Below are 26050 nucleotides of genomic sequence, written 5' to 3' on the forward strand. Positions count from 1 at the left end.
TCATAGCCAAAGGTCTAGATGGCTCCGCCGATAAGGTTAAACAGGCTAAATAGTAGTTGATGAAATGTTGTGCTGTCTGAACTGCACCAGTCAACAAGGCACTCAAATTACACCTTACTTAGAAGCTGGATATTTCAGCAGAAAACACGCTGTCATTACCAACACTGCTAATATGTCCTGTATTAATTTATTTGTGACTTGACATTGCGTGATTAAAAGTATTTGTTTTTTCTGCTTTGGGACTTGGCAAACATCGTGATCCTTAAACTGGGATTAATAGACCATCAGAATATATAAAGTTGAAGTAAGGCTGTCAAACAATATCATTCATGTTTTTGCCAGTCACACCCTGACTGAAACCTATCCCTCAATGTGTTTGCACAGTACAAAGGTGACTCTTTGTGTAAGGCAGCTAGTATTTTTTGGAAAATCTAACAGTTTAAGCCCTTAACAGTGAGCATGTTTGCATTTTGTTTTGTTCCATGTGCTCAAAACCAACAATAGCTGAAAGGTTTTTCTTTGCTTTATTACCAGAATCTATTTTTTTCGTGTAGACACACTGAACATAACATGATAGAGTTAGAAAGCTTTATTCATTATTATTATTATTATTATTATTATCTACATATGGCCATGACACACGTTCTCTTGTGTGCAGTTAATCTGACCATCCATTAGAAATGATCCGCTTTGATGTTTCCATTTACCTGATAAAAAGGTACCATATTCCTTTGCCGTCTCTCTGCTGCAACTGACAAAGAGACATTAGATGAGCCAGAAACGCACATTTCCATGCCAATAAAGCAGCACTTAATGCCGTGAGAACATATCTTATAGGCAAATGCATCCAAAAACAAGCAGACCACCAGTCTGTAGACACATTACAAAAGATTGAGCACAGACAACGAACCAACACCTTCCCAACAATTCTTCCTCTGACCCAATAAAATCATAAAACGCCCATCAGACTGCTTCCCTCTCTTTCAGTGTCTCTTTGAACTCGGGTGAGGCTGACTGCAGCGGAGGAGACGGCAGACGTGACAGTGTGAACAGCAACAGTCTGGTGCTAGACACCACTTTACACCAGTACTGCAATTCACAGTTCAAAGCGCACGCCTGAAAGAAAATATTTTAGAATGATGGGATGGATTACCGATACGTGTGCCGAATACAAAAGGGTGATTTGGCGCTTTATCGTGCCTGACGGGGTTAGCAACAAAATGGCGGTGGATGGCATGTGTGGGAAGGTCTCGCCAAGGCGCGAGGTACATAGTGAGTACTTGTCAGTCCTCTCGCAGGAATAAAAGCAAAACCAAGCCATCAGTGAATGGCGAGACAAAAATCGAGAGTGCGGCGCAAAAAGGGAGGGCGATGTTTTCAAAACAAGCTTGAATGGATGCACATTTACAGTAACACAAAGAAATAAATGAAACCCTTTGAGGAGAAGAGCTGTGTTTTACCAAAGGACTGGGCAGAGAAACCAGCAATTTTGCAATTCTTCTTTTGAAGGTTTTCTTCTGTTTGGGGTGGAGTGTTGGGGGGTTTGTGGCGCGCTGGCAGCTGAGGCAATCTGGGTCTCAAGCACATCTAAGGTTGGACAATTAGTTCCAGTGCCACTATTAATGTGCTGAAGGGGCGCGCACTGCAGGGGGTTGAGGGCTTGGCTCAAAGGGCTTCGGTCCTTGCTGGGAAGAGGGGGGTAACTACGGCCAACAAAGGTGGGGGTCAGGACCTCAGGGCCATGTGAAAGCTGTACCATGTCCACTGACCTCTGAACGCCTGTACAGGCCCATTCGCCATATTGCAGGCTATTACAGCAAACTGACCAGCCTTTACAGCTTTGAGAGTTTAGGAGAAAGACGATGCCAGGCTTGACATCTCAAAAGAAAAGCCAGTCAAAAAATTATGTTTGTGAGCGAAGTGGTGTTTACTGTTGTATTCCATAAAGCCTTCATTAATGGACCATTTAATGAGGCTCCTTCCTGACAACAGTTACCTACCACCAGCCTGGAACGGTGAACGGAAATACTCTGGGCTTTTTTCCCTGTTAAATCCCTGTTCCGGTATCGCAGGTATATACGTACAGAAAAAAAATATATATTTATTTATATATATATATATTTTGCTGCTTCCCTCACAATTGAATATGCAGCTATCAATCACAAAGAGCTGCGAATTCAATGGACCCTTGTTAGCATTAAGAGAAAAAAGATATTAGGTGCTTGAAATTCCTTAAAAAAATAAACAAAAAAAACAATTTTTTGGATTTTTGGCAAAGGTTTAATTAAAATGACACCCTATCCAGATACTTCCAGTAAAAAAAAAAAAAACTAAAAAAAAAAAAAAACCATCAATGACAACAACCAAAGCAAATCAAAAAAGAGACGGTGAGAACTCAAACTCCACACCACATCCTCTGTTTGTAAGGCCTCGCTATGGCCTGCATTGTACCTTGACACACACATGCAACCCTCATCCCTCCCTTTCTTTTGATCTCCTCCATATGTCAAGGGTATTTAGAGGACAGAAAGCAAGACATAAGCAGAGAGAATGTAAGGCCAGAGAGCCCTTTTCACGCTGCAGTTCTGCTCTCTGATCCTATATATTTTTACTTTTTTGCATTCTTCCCCCTTTCTTTTGAGGTGAAAAATGTCAGCAAGACTTTGGTATTTACAACGCAAGCTGCCACAGTCACTGTTACAGAAAAGTAGCTGTTGACATATAGCCTAGTTGCACCAGAGCTCTGTGTTAAAAATAGAGATGGCACGATACCACTTTTTTATGTCCGATACCGATACCGATATCATAAATTTGGATATCTGCCGATACCGATATGAATCCGATATAGTGTTTTTTAATCAACAAAACTGTTTTTTAAAATATCTTGCTGCATTTTGCAAGTCTGCAAGTTCATACTCAAGTTTAAAACAACAACTACACTAAAGCTATTCTGTTATACCTGTATACAAAAAAAATATTTCATAGTTCAGCAATACTGATCAATCTAATAAACTTAGACCTACACCATCCTCCCTATTCTGGTATTTTAAAGAGTACTTAGCGTAAATATTAAGCAACCTAACTAATAGGGTTCCAACTCCCAGCAACAACAAAAATAAATAAATAAAAAATAGGGAACCACCCCTCACGCGCCACCTCATGATGCTTAATCGACGTAATCAACCTTAATTTGATTCAGTGTAAAAAAAAAAAATGCACAGAAATCAATTATTTTTCAAGAAATATTAAATAGATTCAACATCTTTCTTCAACAAAATTGCAGACTGCACAGATGGTACCTTCCCAAAGTAAAAAGTACTATAGCTTACTAGGGTATATATATTAGACTTAATAGTCACTATATACAGTAATTGACTTCTATTCATTTTACATCAAATTAAAACTTTGGGTGTCAGATAATTATTTATTAAAAGCTCGACATTTTAAATGAGAATAAGAAAGAAAAGTATGTCTTTGTGCCCCCTTTTCCCTGTTAATGCCCTATCGGCCCCCCTGGCTAAACTTTGCTAAATCCGCCCCTGCACAGTTACCAGCGTCAGCTACATAGAAAAAGATCCTCGAGTAGAAAGAAATATTAAATACATTCTAACAACAGCTGATCAAGCTTAAAAGTGCTGCTGTTGTTCAGCCGCTGGTTTCCTCTTTCTGGTGCAAAGTGGACCAAAAACAAACAAGAGAGACGGACTCGCCACAGAAAAGCCGATCAGCTGATCATTAGCAGTTTCACGATTGAAGTAGCAGCCGGAGAGCGAGAGGCAGTCGCTTGTTAAGCTTAACGCAGGAATGCTTTACAAACATTCAGAGATGGACTTACACACTTGCTTTACTTCTCTCGGGGATAACTTTGTCGGAGATGAAATGCCAGGTTGCTAGCGAAGCTCCAAATGCTATCCAGACCACCAACAGGTCCTGCATGCCACAGCTGCTCTATCACGTGATGCATACTGCTCCAACGTGCTAACGTCGTTCTGAGGCGAGTTACGGCGTGTTGCAAGTTTTGTGAGGTGCTTTCGTGATATTTAATGGATCGGATTACATTTTTTATTTTTCTCCGATATCCGATCCAGCAATTTAGGTCAGTATCGGACCGATACCGATACGTAATATCGGATCGGTCCATCTCTAGTTAAAAATGCGGCTTTTTATGGCCAATCAGAACGCAACCAACTGCCTTTTATCACTCTGAAAGAAATATATGATTTTTTAACTTTTTTTTTGGACCTACTATTATTTCCCATATTTTCACAGCATTATTATTCCCCATTATATTGTAAAACTCTTTTGATGAAAAATACACAATAGATATTACTGAAAACTGTAACTTGTCAGATGACTAAGACAATGATTTAAGCAAAACAATTATAAGACAATTATTATTATTATTATTATTATTATTTTTACTTCATCTGATTATTAGTTTAGGCAGCTCTCAGTAAATTGCACTTTTAAATATCAGGAAAATTCACATTATTTAATTATGGAACACTGATGCATTTTCACAGGATGTTTTAATCATGTATTATAGCATTCTCATTTGTAATAACTCATTTTTATCACCCGTTACATTTCTATATGTAAAATAGGAATGTGAAACTATTAATTACCAATGTTTCAAAAAATGTTCCGGAGTAGTCGTACTGTAGTAAAACAAATATTAAACACTCACAAATGTTCCTTCTTACACGTAAGAAAAATACTTTTGAGAAGACAAATCTCTTCTTTATCTTTGTCTCCTGACTGGTCATCTGTAGCGTCCTTCAGCCATATTTAAAATCTCTGATTGCACTTCTGTGGCTCAGCAGGCTTGGCCGAAACGCTGACCGCTTGAGTTTGACAGAACCTATTGTGTTCTTACAGGACAATAGGGGTGAGAAGTGCAGGGTCAAATAAAACTTCTACACCCCCCCCACCACACCCCACTTCATCTGTAAAGTTCTCGCCTGCTGACCTTTAACCCCTCCTGTCTTTGTCCAAGAAAAAATAACTAAATCTGTTCCGCCAAATGAATGCCTGAGAGACGGCTGTCCTTATTGTATGTCTCCGCTTGGCTTTCCCTCCATCCTAGCCTCATAACGTGGAAGGGTTGACACTAAGATTATGGTAAGATTACGCCCGAGTCTTCTGGCAGATGGTACCAGTTTACTTTCTCGTGCTATGTTGGACATTGGCAAGTTCTCATTTCTTAATGACAGACAGCAAACAGGAATTAGGTTGATAATGGATCGGATCAGATTAAGGTTAATAAATGCACTTGACAGCAACTATTTTAAGTGTAGAGGAGACTTGCTTTGACCATTTGGACTTTGGATTTGTCACAAAAAAGGGATTATTACAGAGAATTGAATGTCACGGGACAATGAAGATGACCTAACTAAATCTGAAGCATCGGGTTACAGCAAGTAGCTAACACCTTTGTTTTCTTTTAAAGGCTATGTTTCTTTACCTTCTATGGCAGGACGTGTTTTTAGGTCACTGAGTCACTGCAGGACAATTGAAACAGGCATGCGGTTATTTGTGACGGTGCTGAATTTTCAGTTTTTTTCACCTGGCAAAAACGATAAAAAAATTAAAATAAAATATTTTGCTTTTATACTGCTGCCATTGCTCTTTGTGTTGGACAGTTCTGCAGAATTTCATCTTGTTTTCTAGCAAAGTGTTATTATTGTCCAGGAATAAAAAGAAAATGGGCAAAAATAAACATGTCTTTAATAATCTGAGAAACTTCAAAACGTATTAATTGATTAGTTTTTGAAAGAATGACATCAAAAATAAAATATTCTTTGCCTAAAATAAAGTAAAACTTGAAATATAAATGCCAGTTTGAGTTGGTACTAACAATATCTTCAACCCAGACGACAAATGTTGAACCAAACTGCAATTTGACATGATGAAGACTCTAAAACTGTTAGTTCTGGGGCAGAATTAATTGTTGTGATAAATAATTTGCTGTACAATGAGGTTAAATACTAACTTACATATTGTTGTGCAAAAATATCTACACTTTAATCCAATTGTCTTGAAATAATGTAAAATAAATAAAAATAATTCCTTGATTTTAGAATTATTAAGCTTCATGTACAGTGCTGGACTTTGTTGTATAAGAAATATAATGTATGAAAAAAAATGTACACACATTAATAACATACCTTTGACACACAGTTTTGCTCTTTTTTCCTTTAGATCTAAATCTAGTTATGTCACATTATAGAAAAGTGTTCATGGAAGTCATCTTGGCTGCCGTTTTTGGACGGACACAACCCTTCCCACCCCCAACACCTTTTCTTCTCCTCGATGAAGCAGCAACTCCCCCAACGCACAGACAAAAGTCAGGTCTGTAACCCCTGTGGCCCCACCCCCCCGTGCTCTTTGACCTATAGTGGAGGCCTGGCTGAGCACAAACAGTGATCGTCCCCTGAAGCCCCGCCGCCACCACCTCCACCACAGGCTCCTGTTTCAGGCGGCCAATGAAAGGGTCTACTGTAAATAACGGGGGCCTGGCTGACCCCAGCGTTTATCTGGGCCTTAGACCCCTGCATCCGTCCTACTGTAACAGAGCCTGCTACTCACAATAGAGTCTCTCATGGGTGTTAGAGTGCGGGTTCTCTCCCCTCTGTACCCACTCAGAATGGGGATTATGGAAAAAAAAAAAAAAAGAAGGGCCCCTGTCAGGTCCTTGGATGGGGTCAACCCCCTCCAAACCACCATCACAACCCCATCCCACAGACACTTTAGCCTTTGTCCCTGTGTGGGGCTTGGGAGTAGGGAAGGATGGAGGGAATGTGGAGGAAGGGCTAAAGCCTGAGACCAATCACTCTGACAAAATGCTGCATCAAACTCACGGGTCTGAACAACATCAAAGCTGCCCCTGTGCCAAAGCCACTAAAATATTTACGCTGTAATTCAAGGTTTTTTCCTCCCTCTCTATAACAGCCTATGCCAGTTGGAGGATACCATTTGATTTTGGTGGGGCAACACAATTTTTTCGTAATTAACAAAACATGTAACTTGGAAAAACCGAAACTTTTTTAAGAACATCGCCTCGGCCAAAAGCTGGAATTCTTCACCATTTCTTGACGTCTCACATCCTTCACCGCTGATCAATTATTACAGAAAATAAACAAGAAGAGATGCTGATAACTAAAGTAATTGTTGCTGCACTCTTACTTATTCCCAAGAATCTTCAATTTAAGGAGCATACTGCGGGCTATGATTAATATGAAGAAAACGAAATGATCAAAGAAAGTCAAGTTGCGTTAAAATGATGAAATGTCTTCATAGTCTCGTTTCGTCTATCACACAGTGTGTGTGTGTGTGTGTGTGTGTGTGTGTGTGTGTGTGAGAGAGAGAGTGTGTGTGTGAGAGAGAGAGTGTGTTAGCAAGAGCAAGCGAGCGAAGGAGGAAGAGAGACCCAAAGAGATAGAGAGGAAGGTTTTGGGTCAGAGGCTAAGTGAAATATATCCCCACTCTGAGGCATGCAAGAGAGAGGATGCAGGAAGCTGAGGGCTAGAGATAAGGGCACAGACGTGTGTGATAAGCACCCAAACACCTGTTAGGGAAGCTTCAGCTCCTTGCCTCAGACCAACACTCACAGGAGGCAATAAAACACAAGCTGGGAATGGAAGAGGAGAAAAAAGTATATGGACAAAACTATGAGAGAGAAAAACACTCCTGTAATCTCCTTTTTGTTTTCCGAGAGGTGAGAACAGAGAGTGAAAGCTGCGGGGGGTGCGCGCGCGCTGTTGCACGTTTGAAGGGGGATAAAACCCCATCCCGTTTTACAGCATGCTTAATGGCATATGGCGGGAGCCTACAGCATCATTTGTAAGGTCAGCACCGAGACAGGAGTGGCAGAAATGATGCTGTTTGAGTCATGACATGTCAGAGCAATCCGCTTCAGCGATCAGTCCAGGAAATGGAATGGCTTTTTTTTCTCCCTCCTTCTTTTTACTATCCCACTCTCGCCTTTCGGGGCCCAGGGACAAACAGACAAACACGAAACAATCTGGAAATGGTCAAGAAAGACCTTGGAGATGTCTGACAGTCGGGCAGTAAACAAGAAAGAGAGGATTCATAAGGTGTCAGAGAAATTCACGTGCTGGCTACACCAGGGTCGCCATCTGACCAATTAAATGAGTGTCAAGTAGCTCATCAGTGACAATCTGGAAATTATAATGCCAATTAATGTGAGATTGATGATGTCTTTTTACGAAGACATGTCTATGATCAGCACAGGAATGTAAATGCTACATAGAGTTGCATACTATATATCCTTATTGTCATTTTTATAAATGTATAAAAATAAATCAACAGTGGGTAACAGCAGCTATCACACCAAGGTCATGTAATCAGTAAAAATACTGTTGGCTGTGACAGGAATATTAAATTAGATTAACATTAAATGAAGAATAATTTGGCTGCCTTAAAGAAAGAAAAAATTAAATTTGATTTTAAATATAATACTTAAAGTAACAGAAAAATTAACATGAGAAATTTTCTCATTTCTCAAAAAAAAAAAAAAAAAAAGAGAAAGAAATTGGATTCATGATATGATAATATTTCTACAGTGGCTATCATGTGTGTCAGCACTTATCAGGACAACATTAAAATATGTGAACGAACTGGAGGCTAATCAAATCTACTGATCACACCAAGCCTGTTTTGGCACAAGTTTAATTTAATCAGCTACTAAAGCTGACAACAACAAAAAATACAGACACTTACATACAGATTGAAGTTTTAAATGCAACTCCAGTGAGACTATTCTCAGACTCTCACTCTGTTTTTAGACATTCTTCCTTTTCAAGCTGACAAATCTCCCTTCAATTGAATTCATCCCCCCACCTAGCACGCAGGCTGCATGAGGGGGTCGGCATATCCATCATCGGCTCTCTCCCTCCGTTAATCTCTCTGGGCGTCTTCGGTCAGCAAATACATAAATCAATTATGGTTTTAAGCTTTATGCCATGATTTACCCAACTGATCCCTCCTGGATTACAGCGGAGCTTAAAATGTGTCGGTCAGGGCTAAAGCTGCAAGTCGCCTTGACATTCATTGCACTCCTGCCACGGCGCTCACCGAGCAGCATGTCAGTGGCAGAAATATGGATCGGAGAGCATTTTGAATAGTCTGACAGTCAGACAGGCTGCTTTGTTATAACATAATCACATTCATCTTTAGTAATACAACTTTTAAGAAAACATTTAACTCTTGTAGCCTCTTATTTAAGGTTCAGGGTCAGGGCTGAGATTCCTGACAAACCCGTGAAGAAATACTCAATGTAAATTATTATAGTAATAATGTTTTTAGAGGTTAATCAATGATGTAATCTAAAAAACATAAAAAGCACCACCTCTAACATTATTTACTCAAATTCTTGTTCTTCCAATTAGTGTGTTGAAATAAATAACTTTCGGGGGGGGGGGGGTTTGATGTATTTTAATACTAAAGCATAAATTAGGGAGTATGGAACTATTAACTTTTGTTTGGATAACTGTCTCAAGGAACACTAACAAAACAAATAAATCTCATAACCCACAAAATCTGATAATGTTATTGTAGCAAACAACTCTTTTGTGCAAAGTATTGATTTGGTGGTTCTTTATGCCATATTAGTTCTTGTTCAGGTTACATAATTGTAAAACTCACCCACACTGTTTTTACTTTTTTTTTCACCTATAGAGAAAAGTGGTTGTGCGTTCACTTAAACAAGCCAATAACCTGGCTTACATCAGCAGCACTTCTAAAATAATCTGATTTTGCATATCGATTTGCTACTCGATGTTAACTCGACTTCTCACTCAGCAATTTAAAGAGGAGAACGCTGAGCTTATGCTATCAATAACATTAAAGCTGTTGCAATTATATGTGGCCTTGCCCTCCAGCTTATGAGCAGATAGCTAGCACGAACCCAGAATCAACCTGTTGAGCAAACATCATCCGTCAGTCTCTAAAGAGAAGGATAAAAAGCTCACGTTGTGCTGTTCTGGCCTCATTTTCCTACCTGAGAGCTCCTTTGTGACAGGTGATGGTGGAGAGAATGGGGGGTAATTTTTATGACCAGCTTCTTAGTGTGCTGGTATCACTCCATTGGGGCCCCTTGCCAATCTCTGGCAAACCATTCAAGTGGCAACAAAGAGGCTAATTAGTAGCTCTCTCGCTTGAAGCTGCGAAGGGCTCCGGTTTGATACTTCCCAGGGAGGCTAGGGGGCCTCCGAGGTGGCGGTGGCAGCTATTTCACACACATACACACAGGCGCATACTCACAGGACATTTGTGAGCACACTTGGGTTGGCCCTTTGGCTTCAGCACATTTACTCATTGTGGCCGTCCTCCCTACGGTCCGCCAGAGTGATAGAATCAGAGAGAGGGAACCGGCACATCTTCTTTCATGTGGCGGGGACCCGGAGAGGGGATGCTAATGGGATATCGATGGGATTAGAACCCACAGCGTTCAGGTCCAGGAGAACAGAGGAAGGGCTCCATGAACCAGAACTAAAACCCACTGAGCTTTAAGGTCAGATCATTCTAATTCTATTGACTTTTTCTTATTTAATGGGAAAGCTGACAATGGATGCATGGACCTTAATACAGTAAGAAAAGTCTGCCAAAAGGCAGATTGTAAAATAGAGAAACTCTGCTTATGCATTTATCTGTGCGGTAATTTACACACAGCCTTTGTGTCACAGCCTCTCCTCCTGCCAACACTCGCACTGCAGCTTCTGGGACTAGAGATACACATCAGGAAGTTAGGGGTGATAATGCATTTGCATGTCACCTGATAACTAGCAGTAATTAGCACTCCCCTTGAGTCCCCACCCTGGCCTCTCAAAAAAATACAAGAGAAAAAAATCCACAAGCTTGCATGGTTACAAAGAAGGCCAACTTAGAGTACAGTATGTTATCATTAACCCTCTCTCCAAACCACAAGTTCCCCCACATAGACAAAAGATGGGGGCCTCAGTGTATTTGCTTCATAGCACTCCAAGCCAGACCGCATCAGCAAAGGCCACGTCTGCTGAGCGCTGTTAGCCACACAGAGGCAGCTGGTCACACCGAGTCAAGCTGCTAACTTTTATTGCACAAGCACACTCCCTCCACTCTTATCTCAGGGAGGAAGGCGATCTAATCTGCTGCTTGATTAGATCGCCTCCCTCCATTGCCACAGCCACTGTCTGCATATTGGTATCCCCCAACCCCTATCTTGGTGCTGCCCTTCTCTTACTTATCTTATTTCTTACCACCACCACCACACCGTTTCCAAAAAAGCATCTTTTCCCCCCGCCCTCTCTAAAAAGACTACTTTCCTGTGCCACCTGATGACATCGCAGTGTAGGACAATAAGACGCTTGATCTGCACGCTTGTGTGCGTGTAGTATATTCCACAAGATGCAGCCCCCTGAGTTAAGTCTTTAATCGATACATCTCCCTATCCTGACAGTGAGGACAGAGCCCAGATCTGAGATCACAGCGATGGCGGTGTAAATCTTTACGGTTCAACCAGAGCCTTTTAAAGCCTGTCTATAATTGGGACTCAGCCAGCAGCTGCCTCGGCTCTGGCTATCACCACGGGCCTGGTCAAAGCAGCAGTTCCTTAGGGGCACAAACAAACACCGCACCTCCAATAGGGGCAAAAAAAGAAAGCACCTGTGCGAGGATAAAAGGGAAATGATGTGGCAGCCAGACTTGAATAAGCCCTCTGCTGTTGTCTGTGGCTTAGGTGTTTCTTGGAGAGGTGTTTTTCGTTGAGTGAGGCTTTTTGTGCTATTGGATTATTACACCAACATGTACTGTACCTCTGAGTGCAAGCAGGGGAGACTTAACTCACTGAGTGATTTCAAATAGAGGGTAATCCACTGCCATGTAATGGATGCTTTGTTGCCCAGCTACTTTCAGGAAGCAGGAAAATGCTTGCACAGTTTTACAGGTTAGAATCAAAAGTCTGCTGCTCCCTTAGTCATTCTTATTTAAGATCAAAGGCGACATACTGTATTCAGTGAGTAAGACTGTGACAATGAAGCAAATATCTGACTACCTACTTCAAAGCACAGATATTTATCCTTTATTGTTAGCACATGTAGTTTTTTCCCCTACTTTTTACATTTAAGATGAGCAGGATACAGAAGGGCTCTTATTTTGAGGTCAACAAACACTCTGGACTGCTGTCTGGGGATTTTGCACAAACTATACCGGATGTCACCTCTCAAACAACAGCAACAGTCTGATTTTTTATACACACACACACACACACTCTATTTGTGAGGTTATGCACTGTGATCGGCACAGACAGTTTTCTTACGGCATCAGAACCTTGTGGTTTTGTTGTATGTCGAAAGAACAACACTGCTCAGTGTTGTAGAGTCTTCAGTCTAGCTGCTAATAGAAATAAGAGCTATGGAACTTATGAGATAATATTAATATATCTAATCGTGAGAGTTAAAACGACATGGCCCGAGGTAGTTGGCTACCACATTAAGCTACAACTGCTGTGGTTGCAAAATGGGCGCAGTGCTGTGCTGGTTTGAAATTTTTGACAGGTCCTTTTGCAATTTTATGACAGGCACTATCAATCACCACGAGTGAAAAGACTGGTGACTATGACTGGATTGTCGACTATATCACAGAGGATGTTATTCCGTGTTTCTGAATTGTCAGTTTGACCACCAATCACAAAGATCCGAATAGTTAAAAAGATAAGTTAGTTTAATTTTAAATGCTTTTACAGTTTTTATTATATGTATTCAAATAACTTTATCTAACCATAACAACATGACAACACCATAAGGGACTTATATATACATACACATACATATATATGCATCTTATAAAGACATCGAAAGGTTTTGGGGGTTTATTTTGGTGCATCTCCACATTTGCATGCTGTTCGATTTATATTTTTGTCAGTGGTTTTCATCACTGGATGCCATCACACGTATTCCTGTAAATCCTAACCCAGACAGTTACAACTGGAAAAATTGGTGAAGTGCGGAAAAAAATATATCAAAGGAAGTATTTTTTATATATATATATATATATATATATATATATATATATTATATTATATTATATACACATACACACACACACACATATATATATATATATATATATATATACATATATGAGTATATAGACATACTGTATTTACAAAAAATGTGTGTTTTTGTTGTCATGAAACAGGTGTATTTATTAGTTGACATTTGGTACCATTGAGTCCCTTCAACTGTCTTGCAGGCATCCTTTATGCTTATTGGAGCTCACTGGGGATGGGGGTGGTGGTTAGAGCAGGGCGATATGGCCAAAAATATTTATCACGATATATATTTGAAAATTTGCGATAACGATATAACTGACGATATAATTGATGCAAGACAAAATACAACTCCACAACATTACTAGTGCAAAAAGACAACCTTCCTTTTATTTTCACTTAAACAAGAAGCTGGTTTTTATGTACATTAAAGCTATATAAAAATTTAACAGTGCGAATACAAATTCCTTGCTGAAAGTTTAACCAAAAGGCATTTCCAGTAGAAATGGGCTGACATATCCTGAGCATAACCATGTATAATATCCACTGAAGTTAAAAAGAGGTGCTTTGCAACATTAAACTGCAGTGTGCAGTACGTATTTTTCGGACCATAAGGTGCACGGGATTATAAGGCACATTAAGCGAAACAAGGCAGTCAGATAAATCAAACTTTATTAAACTCATTCTTCTTGCTTCCTCCACTTCTGTACCATTGATTCATTAATGTTGAATTCTCTGGCAGCTGCTCTATTCCCATGTTGTTGCAGTATATTAATGACTAACCTTGTATTGTGGATGGATTATCTCAGTTGTTCTCCTGACTGAAGTTTGGTCCGTTTACAGCATCCTGCCATGCGATTGCATTTGTCTCTAACTATCAGGCACGTTAACTTTTATAAGTGGAAAAGTGTTAGTGTTCGTCCTCCAGCTTCACCGTTTATGTCATGCTAACATAGCTGTGTCGCTAGCGATCACGTAGCACTAGGGTTGCCAACCGTCCCTTAAAATACGGAATCGTCCCGTATTTAGAAACAAAAGTACACGTCCCGTATTGAGCTAATAAGGGACGCACTTTGTCCCGTAATACAGTGAGAATCAAAAGTAGTCTATAAATGTTAATGGAATTAACGCTTTGTTGGAAAACATAATTCCCAGCCCCTCTCCTGCTTTGTGACCAATGCGCTGACAGCACACTTATGACAATTCGAGTATGACAAGTCAGATTATCGCTTATCTCATTGGTCGAGGAAAGGTCGCTTACGGAGAAAATACCGGAAGACAACAGATGACCACAACAAGAAGCATGGCCAACAGGGGAACAAACGCCGTCACTGCGGTGCAAGTCTCGGACGACAGTACACCTAATGCTGGGCAGACACTGTGCGATTTTTTCAGTCACGTTATTCAGCTCCTGCTCAAACTGCACGATTGACTCACAGGGGTTAGAAGTTGGTAGGTCACGATGCAGGTCTCACACTATACCGCCCGATGCTCTGATGCGACCTGAGTGCTCACACTGTGCGTCCATAAAATTAAGGTTATAACAGAAAATCTGTCGCTCGCTCTCTCTCTCTCTGTCTCTCACTCACACAGACACACCACCACCATCAACTTTGCTAAATTGCTAATGAAAAACATGATCAGGCAGCTGTGATTTAGCAGCGATGTAGATCCAACTATTTTCACGGTTGTTGTGGTCGTGATAATTTTGTGAGGCCACATCGAAAAGGCTCGGATGAGCTTTTCAAAGTTCTACAAGTTGTGCCTCCATCGCTTGTGTCCAGATCACACGCTGCACAGCCGTGCTGCTCCGTCTTTTTCACGGCGTTTACGTGTTTGCGCGCGAGCAGTGTGAGCGGCTCACGAGCGATTGATGATCGGGAGCTGGTCGTGAGGTGTTAATCACTTCTCTTTACCCCACGTATACTACACGACGCACGATGAAGGCCAAAATCGGTCCGATCACTCAAAAATCGGCTCAAAATGGGCCTAAAACCGCACAGTGTAAGCCCAGCATTAGAGCAGCAATGTTTGTTCCCCTCAGAGAAAGGGAAGAATGGGAAAAGGAAAACACCTGGCTGGAAAAAGTTAATATGGGCATGTGCAGTGAATATCAGCGCTATGTGGCCAGAAGTGTGATAATATAACTTATTTTGTGTAATAAACAACTGCAAGGATAGATGATTACAACAAATAGATGACTAATACATAAAAGTAATACATAGATGAATAATGATGATGAGTTAAGATGCGTAATCATGGGAACAAGCGGGTTTTCAAACGGGAGCAGCTGATTAGCATTAGAAAAGCTGAAATAATACCTCAACTGAAGCCAATTGTACTAAATGCACTAAATGTGCACTGTTACAAGAATATTTTTCTTTCTATTGTTTTCTATTATTTTAAGTTAAGCAGGACAGAGTTCTTTTAAAGAAAGATTTACTTATATTCTCAAAAGTTAAGCATGACAGGCTTCTGTTTAAGAAAGAGACCTGTTTTACTGTGTTAATGTTGTCATTTTGAGCTAAAAATAAATGGCTAAATGATCATTTGTTTCACATGTGTTCATATCACAAAGAATACACATCTACTTAAATCAAATTCAAGTCAAAGGGTTAAAAAAAATAATTTCACACACAAAAAAAGAGCTAAAAAATTCACCACACTGGGAAGGGTGAAGACAACTGGGTCGCCCGGCCCTGGCCACGAGGTGTCCCTTATTTATTTTTCAGGGAGTTGGCAACCCTACGTAGCACATCATTATATACCAGCTAGCCCAACTTCAGTAACCCTACAAACGTCACTGCTGTTTAGTTTCCCGTCTTCATTTATGTTGGAAGTGATAGCAGAGCTGTACGTTTGAATTTATTCAGAAATCTCTCAGTCAGAACATGCTATATCATGCTTGGGTAACTAGCGAAACTAGCGAGCTAACTTCCGCTAGCTTCCTGCTAACTTCTAACTCCGTTAAATGTAATAAATTTTGTTTTCATGGATGCCTGGAAGTTAAACTTCATAGTTACACCTGGTAAAGCAGCAATGCTGATCGTTTTATTAAATATGAAAGAATTTAGACAGTTTTTAAACTCTCAGTGATGCTGCAGTGTTGTTTGACCTGAAGGTTTACGGAGTTTAGGACCCAGATTACTCCCAGATTTAAGAGCATCTTAGTCCGACAAATACGACAATAACGACGGCCGCTTGCATGTTCTGCAAAAAAATGTGCTTTGTCGTGTATCTGACGGACAAACGCCAAACCAGTTCCACATCACTGAAGTTGCACCATTTTTACAAACCAATTCTGGTTCATTTGTTTCACTCAACAATCGGCCATGTGCGTATGAAAACAAAGGCACTGCGCATGCGCGTTTTACTCCCATTCTATCGCGATATTTCATTTTCCTATCGTTGCCTAACATTATACCGGTATTACCGTGAACGGTATAATATGGCCCAGCCCTAGTGGTGGTTAATTGTTGCTAGTGACCAAAGCAACCGAATGTCATTGTGTAAGGAAACAACATCTATACCTTCCAACAGCTTCCCCTTAGTGTGCAGGTTACATACGTGTGTGTATGTGCATACATTGTTATCACCTGCAACAAATGCATTGGACCGCTATCTGAACTCAATCTGCTCTTGGTTTACTAAGAAGGAGCGCCAAGGGTTATCTGTCCCACTCTGATATGCACAGATAAGGGCCTTGGGCCTGCTGTTTAAACACCTGCGGCCTGGGGTATTAGAGCGCCCTCCGTCCCCTTTGCCACAAAAGAGGAGGAAATGGAAGAGTGAGCGCTGCCTGCTACTGCTGAGGGGAGTGTATGTGAAAAGTAATGAACACAAGTGTGTGCGCGTGCGGAGGTTAATGCGAGGGTGATTATTTCCACCGCTGCCAGCCTCTGCCCCAAACACTGCCATCAATAATAAAAATAACAGGAGCGAAAACAGAGCAGACAAAAAGGAATTCATTGACTTATCCCGTTCATTCATCGCCCCTGTGACCCTCCAAAAATAAACCCAGGCTGTACTATGAAAAGACACTGCTATAGCATTGATACTTATCAGTAATGTTTAACGGCTATATGCTGGAAAAGCTCCTTTCAAACAGGCTCTTTTTTTTCACTTATGTGATGTACATTACAGCGAGGGTCAATCATTTGCATGAGAATGGACGATTAAGTGAAAGAGATAAACCCAAGGCTAGTTCCCGTGAATTGGATGCTGTGTTTGGAATACCAAGCAGAGGAGCCCCCCCCCAACTACCCCCACTGCCTCTGCAGAATTAGCCCCCTGCATCATGCATTTATTTTCTAAATAATCACTCAGGCCCTTCCTGTGTTGATTATTTTCTCAGTGCAAGGGTTGCTAAAATATTGCTGTAATCCTGTCTGCCTAAAGCCCCAACAATGCACACCGTGGGCTAAATAAATCTAGGGCTTGTCAGTGGGGACGTGAGCTGGTGGCCTGATGGAGGGAAGGTGGAGGGGAAAAGTTGCCATGGTCAGATAGACTTAGATTAAATACAAGGAAACTCAGGCACTTATAAGTCAGAGTAAACCTTTCATTAAGCTCATTTTTGTTTGCACAATAAGTTAAACTTTCAACATCAGTGCTTTTACAATACCCAAGGTAAAATACAGATAACACAACTACTTATAAAGTAGTTCAAAGAAGGCAAAATCCTCAAATATCTATAGTTATCTTAAGATAGTCAATCATTAAAGGAATTAGTCTAAAGTTAAGTTAATTGATCAGCTATCAGATCAGAAAAAGCAGGCAAAAATCTACTTCTGACATAACATTCAATATAAGCTTTTTCCCTTCAATTATAATAATTTATTCTAAACTGATGTACATTATAAGGCTTTCATTAACCTAATATCAAGGTAGCATCTCTGCTGCTTAAAAAGAAGCAAACACAGTCAATAAGCAACTCCTTACACTTGTTTTGCCAATACATAATGAATTCAGTGTTTTTATGAAAGGTTGCAGAAACTAGATTTATACAGGAAGTGGGCACTTTTCGGTGCATTCATTTAAACATAGAAGCCCACATTGACACCTCACACCACTGACCTGTGCCACATCTGGAAACAATTAGACTCATGTTTGACTTGACCTGCCCGCACCTAAGTGAACTTTGCCAACTTTTTTATGCGTTTGTTGCAGAGGCAGTGCTGACCCTGACACAGTTGCTCCGGGGGAATGATGCGTAATTAGTCAGAGGGAACACGACTCCACTTGTCTGAAATAAAACATCTTGCATACCCATCAGGACGATTAAGAAGTGTGACAGGATAGCCATAAAAAATAAGCAATAAATAAAGAAAAAAAAGAAGAAGCAGGGACTGGATATGATACCAAATGACCCACAGTGGAGTTTGTGAGGACACGAGAAGCGTCTGAATTATCAAGCATCTCAGGCGAAGCGGACCTTTCATGTCAAAATGGCAGAGCAGACAGCGGATGATGCAATGTTTGATTTCTACACTTCAGGAGGCTGTCAGGACAGCACATACAATATTAAACAGTGTCGTGTCGGTGTATCAACCAGTGTAAATTAACCCATTAGTATGCTATGGGGTGAGGCGGTGAGATCAATGCATGAAACGGTTTGGAAATCTCCTTTGATACAAGATTTCCCAGCTTGAGTGAATTGATGAAATTCCTCTTGAAACACAGGCAACCATTTCACACGCCACACTTTTTCTCAAGACAGAGACGAGCGTAGCCTGTCCGTTAACGCAGTTCGGCTACATTAATGCAGCTAAAGAAGAGGCTATTGTGCTTCTTTTCTTTTTAAAAAGTGGCTGTAAAAGCCTGCTTAGGATGAACTAATCATATGCGCAAAAGCCACTTCTTTTTCTCTCCTTATGATTTTTAGACGTGTAATATGAGTCAATGCAAAAATCCTCTTTAACTTAATGAAAAATTAGCTCTGATCATGAAGGTCACACAAATATATACACTGTGACTTCCTGTATGTCTTTAATAGAGTCAAACCTATTCGATAATATTTCTTTAACTTGAAAGTCTGGACTGAATCACTTCAGTGCTTAGCCATGTATGCCAAGATACCAGCTCAAGAATGATGGGACGGGTGATAAGGTTCAAATCCTCCGGTGAACTTTAACCACTGTGCATTCCTTTGCATTGATTCAAGCAAACACTGCAGGGTGAGAAGGTGGCCTTCAAAGTAAAATTTCTTAAACATTACGACAGCACGAAAGAGAGGTCATGCAAGATTAATATTCAGTTTGCTTGCTCAACCAGGGTCAATCCAAATATGACAGAAATCCAGTGAAATATATCAAATTGAGCAGGGTATTATGTCAGAAAAAAGGGATAGAGAGATTTGAAAAACTTTCAGTAATTCAAGTGAGGTTTCGGGGCAAAAACTCTGGGGGTTTTTCTGGTTTACTGTCACTCTCCTGTCCAAGAGCTACCTCCTTGTCTCAAAGCCCAGGTTCAGCACTCATTTCCTGGACTGACCATCTACTCCAATTATCAAGCTAATAAAGGCCCCCCTTGTGCAGTTATGGGAAAGGGGAGGGGAATTGGTTCCAGGATGAGGGGGTTCCACTTTGGTAAGTGTGTGTGATAGCTGCCGCCCACATCTTGTAAGGTGTGACTAATGGTCTTGGACAATGTTAAGACAGCACTCCTTCAGCGGTCACCTGGACAGGCCTGGTAGTTACTGAAGGAGCAAATCTCCAAGTTTGAGCTGTCAGCCACACAAAACTAAGGTTTCTGTGATTATAAAAGGATGTTACTATTTGCTATTTCTCATAATTTCAAAGCAAAAAGCTGTCCACTTTAAATTATTAACAATAGGAATTAAGTTACTATGTGGATCATGAATTAGTAAAATGAAGCCAAGTGACTTAATTTCACATTCTGATGCACATCAAGAATTCATAAATAAACATTCAAAATTTCAGTCAAATTAAGGGTAGTTGAAATGCTAAAAAAGGGACACAAATTTCAAGAACAAAACAATTTAAAAAAAAATTTTTTAAGCAACTATCTTCAGAAGAAAAGTTGTCTTACCTGTGCTGCTCCACAGCTTCATTATCTGGTAGCTCTGCACCGCAAACATTGCAACGTTCATGCTGGTTCCTGCCGTCTGGTTTCATGCCCACTGCCAGCTCCCCAAGCTTGCTGAAGAATTCTCTCTGGATGAAACTCTGAGGCAGGAGTCCCCCATAGGCACTGAAGTCCATAGACATAGCCAGGGCTGGGGACATGGGCAGAGCGGACGCCATGGATACTGGCATGGACATCATGGCATCTGATTTATGATTGACAGGTAAGGAGTAGAGAGAGGCCAGATGTTTCTCAGTCATTCCAGCCATTGCTTCCATCCCCATCTGACTGACTTCAGCTTGAGAGTCGCCCATGCCTTCGTCACGGACGTAATGCAGCTCACGGGCACTGGTGATCACGCTGCTCCTGGTTGGCGTTCCGGGACCATCTCTGTTCCTGTCCTCCCCACTTCGTTCTCCATTGCTGGAGGCACTGGACTCCATGTTCTGTGGGCTTTCGTGGCCATTGCCACCCATATCCACTTGCATCATCTCAGTCTTGATCTCAGTCATCAGTTGGTTGGAGTTGCCGTGAACTAGTTGTTCACCACCAAAGCCCTGCTGGAGCAGAGACTGGCCGATGCTCATCAGACTGTCCACAGCAGCTTTGGTGGGACTCAGGGTGGAGACACCAAAGGAAGTGGAGACGGAGGGACTCTGGTCGACGACCCCGGGCATGTTAGAGACTTGCTGTGTACCTGACAGATAGGGGCTCCCCATGGAATGCTTTTTTGAGTTTTTGGCTCCATTGTGACCTTTGCGCTCATCGTCTTCCTCTGTGCTTCCATCGTTAGCGTTGACCTCAGCATCATTTTCATCTGAGGACTGGATGGTTTCCAGGATCTTCAGGCATTGCTCTTCTAAGTACTCAATCTCAAGTATCTCGGCTGCATACAGAAGGTCATCCAAGTCTTCCACCTTGGCCTGGAGCGTGGCAGTGTAAGCATACTCCAAAATCTGCTGAAAAGTCTTTGGTGATAGAAAGTCCAGGGTATAATGCTGGCTGCTGCGGTGAAAGAGGATTTCAAACATTTTGCTGGTGCAGGCTAGCACAGTCCTGTGAGCGTGAAACTCCTGGCTGTCTACCATGATGACCACGTCACACAGAGTTCCAGCCAGACGCATCTGATTGGCCTTCTGCAGCAGGGAATTGGGGTGGTTGGGGTTCTGAAGCTGGATCATACCCATTTTAGTTAAATCCATGATGTCGATGCAAACCACGAGGCCGACTCATGAGGCTCTCCTTCCCCGATCAACAATGTTTTTAGCTATCTTTGTAAACAAGATGAAACCTGTATGGAAGACAAGAGGGGAGAAAAAAAATCAGCTCTGGTAGAGTATCATGAGTACAAAGTATCATGAGTTAAAAAGATATTAGTCTTTACACATTTAAATCCAACATGCTCAGTCTGCGTTTTTTTTTTTTCTTCCCTTCAGAATCTGAATGAATGAAAGGGCTTTCTCTTTTGAAAATTTTTTTAAATTCCAGTTTATCATAAAATACAAGTGCCTTTCATTATTGCAATCACGCTGCAAATAAATGTGATGAATTTGTTACGCTTATTTAAAACATACCACCTCTTTCTCTCTCTAAATGGCAAGTGTGAGGCAATTGCAAATATCCTGCCAGTGTGGTAAACACTCCGCTCAGTGGCATTGTTCTTAAATTCAGCAGAGAGTATTGACTGTAGATTTCTGAAGGGAAACAATTTGTGAGCCAACATGCTCAACCTGCATATCAATCAGTCCAACATATGTTACGTTACAAAGATGTCTTCATTTAGTTATCTAATCGGTATGTACACCAGTTAAACAAGTGTGAATTGTGGGTTTTCACTGCCGCTCGGTTCACAAAGACCATCAGCAGCCTTTCTGAAATTAAATAGCATCTTACTCAGTATTCTCATCACAGACGGGAGCAGAGAGCAGCGGCCAGAAATGGGTGGAAAGGAAAGCAGGATGAGGCAAAAGCACACAACACTGCTGTACCAAACACAGCTCTCAGTCGCTAATGTTGAAAATCGCAAATTTGTCCTCCTCCTACTCCTGTTAACCTGATTACTGAAGTTAACAACGCAACACGCTCCCACAACCCTATACTTTGACCTGCACCAAAAAAATAATTAAAGCTGGCTTAGATTGAATACACAGATTCACCACTACATTCAGTTTAACACTGAACTATGCTGCTTCTTCATTGTCCCAATTAACTAAACAGTTATTTGCCACTGCACCTACTCCAAGTGAAGCAGGAATGGTCACCAGATTAGTGTCGCCTTTGACCTACAAAAGCTCACTCAGGGCCAATTTTTAGGTTTTCGGAAGAGTGAATAAGTCAGGCTTATGACAAATGACAAAGTGTGTCAGATGAAGTCTGGTGAGAAGTGACACGCTGTCTAAATTTGTAATATTATTATTGCTTTTATTAATAATAATCTTCAAATTAATTTTTAAAGATTATGAAACAGACAACTTGGGCAGCTCTTTCCCTCCCTTCACACCTGTAAAAAAAGAAAAGAAAAGGAAGAAAGAAAGAAGAAAAGAAGAAAGGAAGAAAGGAAAAATAAACCTTGAAAAAATGATAAGGTTTCTTTTTCTTGCCAAACCTTCTATAATATATAAATAAGATCATCTAAACACACTGAATCTGAATATTCAGGGGGTAAATGATGCTGCACCTATTGTTAGTGCTGAGAGTAACGGAAAATAATTCTCCCGGCTTTTGGGGCACTGGGCGGTTTGTCTTTTCCGTACCTTGACAAAAATCGATGTAGAATGTAGGTAATGATAAAACCACAGGTTCTCCTCTAACTGAAATTAGCCTCTCAGTAAACAGAGATCATGCCTAAAACCCGACATTATCTTTATTGCAGGTATGCCAATAGCGCCGATTTATGGCCCCGTAAATGATCAATGCTTGTTGCGCTCTGTGGGTTATCAACTAAACTGTGGCTTCACTGGGATGTAAAGTTGCTGTCTGGGGACTTTGTCTGTTTTCTATTAATAAAGGAAAAAGGCTGCGTGGGTCTAGACGGCGTTAATTTTAGCCAGACGCACCAGACAAATTATACACAACGTTATGCGTTAAGCAAAACATCACGTACTACATTAAGTACATTAAGCCTGGAGAGATTTCCTCCCAGGAGGACGATATGGACCGCTGACAATAACCACATCACGCCGACTTCACAGAGAGGCAGCATAATCAATCTGATCACGAGTTGTCTGCCATAGCGCGCCTTGACGAGCCAGCCACAACAAGAATAAACAGCGTTCAATATTCCAGACCATGAGCCACACTGACAGACACAAACGCGGAGAGATCAAAATGGTACGGGGAGGGGGGGCAATCAGATACCGGTGCCTGCTAAAAAAGTACACGCGACACAGACGGCAGGCAAGGGTCTCCGATTTGAGCCAGCTCTCATTTGATCAACGCACAGGTGGACTTTGAGGCATGATGAACACTGTAGCGCTACCTTGTAACAGTGAAGGAGAAAGAAGGGGGGTTTGGTCTCGGGAAAGCTGCCTAAGGGATAAAGAGGAAAAAAAGAGTGAAAGGGGAAGAGAGAGATCAGACACACTCGATAACAAATCAATTTGCCATCTGTTACCAGTTCCCCCACCTCACAGTGTGCTGCGCGTGCTACGGCGAGCCGATTATTGGTAACCAATCAAACATTTAGCTGGCTGTCAATCAATGGCAGTGCGCCTGTACAGTGACTGGATTTACGGTTGTTTCGTGTGTAAAAACCAGTGTCTCTAGTCCCCCATCATGATGTCATCACGGCTAAATAAGCCACGCTGGTGCGTCTGGAGACACAAGGACAAGCATGAGTGTCGCCGTCCTTAAAAAAAAAAATATGGGCAAAATTTCCACCAAAACAAGCTAACGCGATTTCAAAGTCACACGCAGCGAGGCGTCATATGTTGTCTGGCTCCCCGTGAAACAGCCAGACCTCACGTCCTCTGACTGCGATCTCCAGAATACTAACGAGCCCGAGAAGAAGAAGGGGGGGTTACGTCAACCTTAACATCTCTACACTGAGCTACAGTGCGTTAATGCAAACTTCAACACCTTGCAGCGCAATCAGGTAAACACTTGTTTTCATCCAGAACTCCGGTGCGCAAGTCCAACTCGCATGCCAAAGTCGCGTTTGCAGTCAACTTCAGCGTGAGGTTGAATGGGGACACGCATAAAAAAGCCGATCCTCAGCACTATAAACACATCAAAACATCCATATGGTGAATGAAAGTACGCGAAGAAAACAGTACTAGATACATGCAGAGTAGCGGGTCTGGCACTTGTCGCCGGGAAACTGCAGCTGCATTTAGCCCGGATTGGTACTCACCTAAGTTGCACGTTTTGATTCCGGATAGTGCAGGGGGATTGGGGCTACAGCATAGTAAGGCAGTTCGCAGTACCCGCTCTCAGAACATGCTCTAACTCCTTTCTTCTCTCGCCTTAGCAAATCAACACGGCGCTGACGTCAACGCAGCCAGACGAGAAGCAGGCAGGCGGGCAGCCGGCGCTGCGCTCCAGTCCATACAAACACTGAGAAAGTGAGACACCTAGGGGGCTGTCTCATGTCAAACGCCTGTGTTACAGTATGGCAGTGAAAGGTGAGCGACACTGCCCTCTCTCCAGCTTCCTGAACGCACACATAGCCTGCGGTTGTTCTTTAACTCGAGCCAGGAGCTGACTTATGGGTTCGGCGTTACAGGAGGGAAACTCAAGAAGAGGGGCTCATAAAAAAAACCCTCTAATATTTTCACTCCATTCATATCGGTTCAAAAATTGGTGTAGCAGAGGGACAGGTATGACTTAGTGCAAAGGAGCGATGAAGCTGTGTAGCTGTGCTGTCTGGCACATAATTAGCGTACCCAAAAAACAAATGGAGAAATTATTCAATTAAAAAAAGGCTCTCTTTCTATCTTCTTAAAAAGTAACATCGTGTTCCATGACTTGATGTCCTACAATCAGAAAGCAAAACACATTATAATTTCATTATTTGTGTTCCTGGCAATGATGTAGTTTCACATCGATATTCTGTGATATTAGTGCTTCCAGCTTCCTATCCTATCCTCCCACTTCTATCATTTTACGAGCTACGCATTAAATTATTATTATTTTAAATCCTAAATTCAAACCGCTACACCGCTATTGCTGTCATTAACAGATTTTACAGTGGAATATTCAAGAAACTAGGGGGATTTTTAGGTCAGTGCAAAATTATAATACTCGCGATTTAACTGTGTAATGGCTAGAATAAAGTTTATAACCATCCAAAGTAAATGATGGACTGAAAAATGGGTATACCTAAATCAGAATCTAATACCTTTAACCACAACATGGTTCAAATGTTATGTTAAAAAAGGGTTAATAGACATGGAAGTGTCAGTCACTGCCAACAAAACTCTGAATGAGCTCACAATTCAGTGTGATTAAATATATCCAAGATCTGCATCTGATTTCACTGATTTCATAGAAGTAATTTTCATTCGCTTGAGTCTTAGGTCCCTCGTTTTAAAATACTGACAACAGGAAGGAAGGAAACTACTGGAGAAACAAAGCTACGCATGCAGCTGTGGGCCAACTAATTTCTTGTTTTATAAAAATCCATCCAAATGATCAGTGCAGTGAATGACTTTCAGCCAAATGGTTTTGTAGTGCATTACCAGCCCTGGATTGTTTTTATCCTCCTCTTTTTTTTCCATTGACCTATAACAAGCGATGCAATGGGCAGCTCACCTCATAATTGTTTGGCTTGATAAAACTCTCTATTGTAAAAGCATAATTTGGCTCTTTTCTGGATATAAATTTGATAGATGGTTTTGCCCTAATGATGATCACTGTCTAGTGGCGATCCTTTACCCTCGGTTTTATGTCACTATATTTTCATTTTTGCTGTTACGT

The 26050-nt window shown here is 41.3% G+C and overlaps 1 protein-coding gene across 1 annotated transcript in view; it reads right to left on the reverse strand.

Moving 5' to 3' along the window:
* Positions 1-24637, reverse strand: part of zbtb16a (zinc finger and BTB domain containing 16a) — a 143278-nt gene extending 118641 nt beyond the window's left edge. Inside the window, exons 1-2 of the mRNA XM_004573472.5 lie at positions 24486-24637; positions 20099-21425 (exon numbers count right to left, since the gene is read on the reverse strand). Of these exons, the coding sequence (XP_004573529.1) occupies positions 20099-21336 (1238 nt within the window). The 5' untranslated portion in view covers positions 21337-21425; positions 24486-24637. The remainder of the gene's footprint in view (positions 1-20098; positions 21426-24485) is intronic.
* Positions 24638-26050: the final 1413 nt, after the last annotated feature.

Source organism: Maylandia zebra, linkage group LG10 (assembly GCF_041146795.1).
Source record: "Maylandia zebra isolate NMK-2024a linkage group LG10, Mzebra_GT3a, whole genome shotgun sequence".
Taxonomy (NCBI): domain Eukaryota; kingdom Metazoa; phylum Chordata; class Actinopteri; order Cichliformes; family Cichlidae; genus Maylandia; species Maylandia zebra.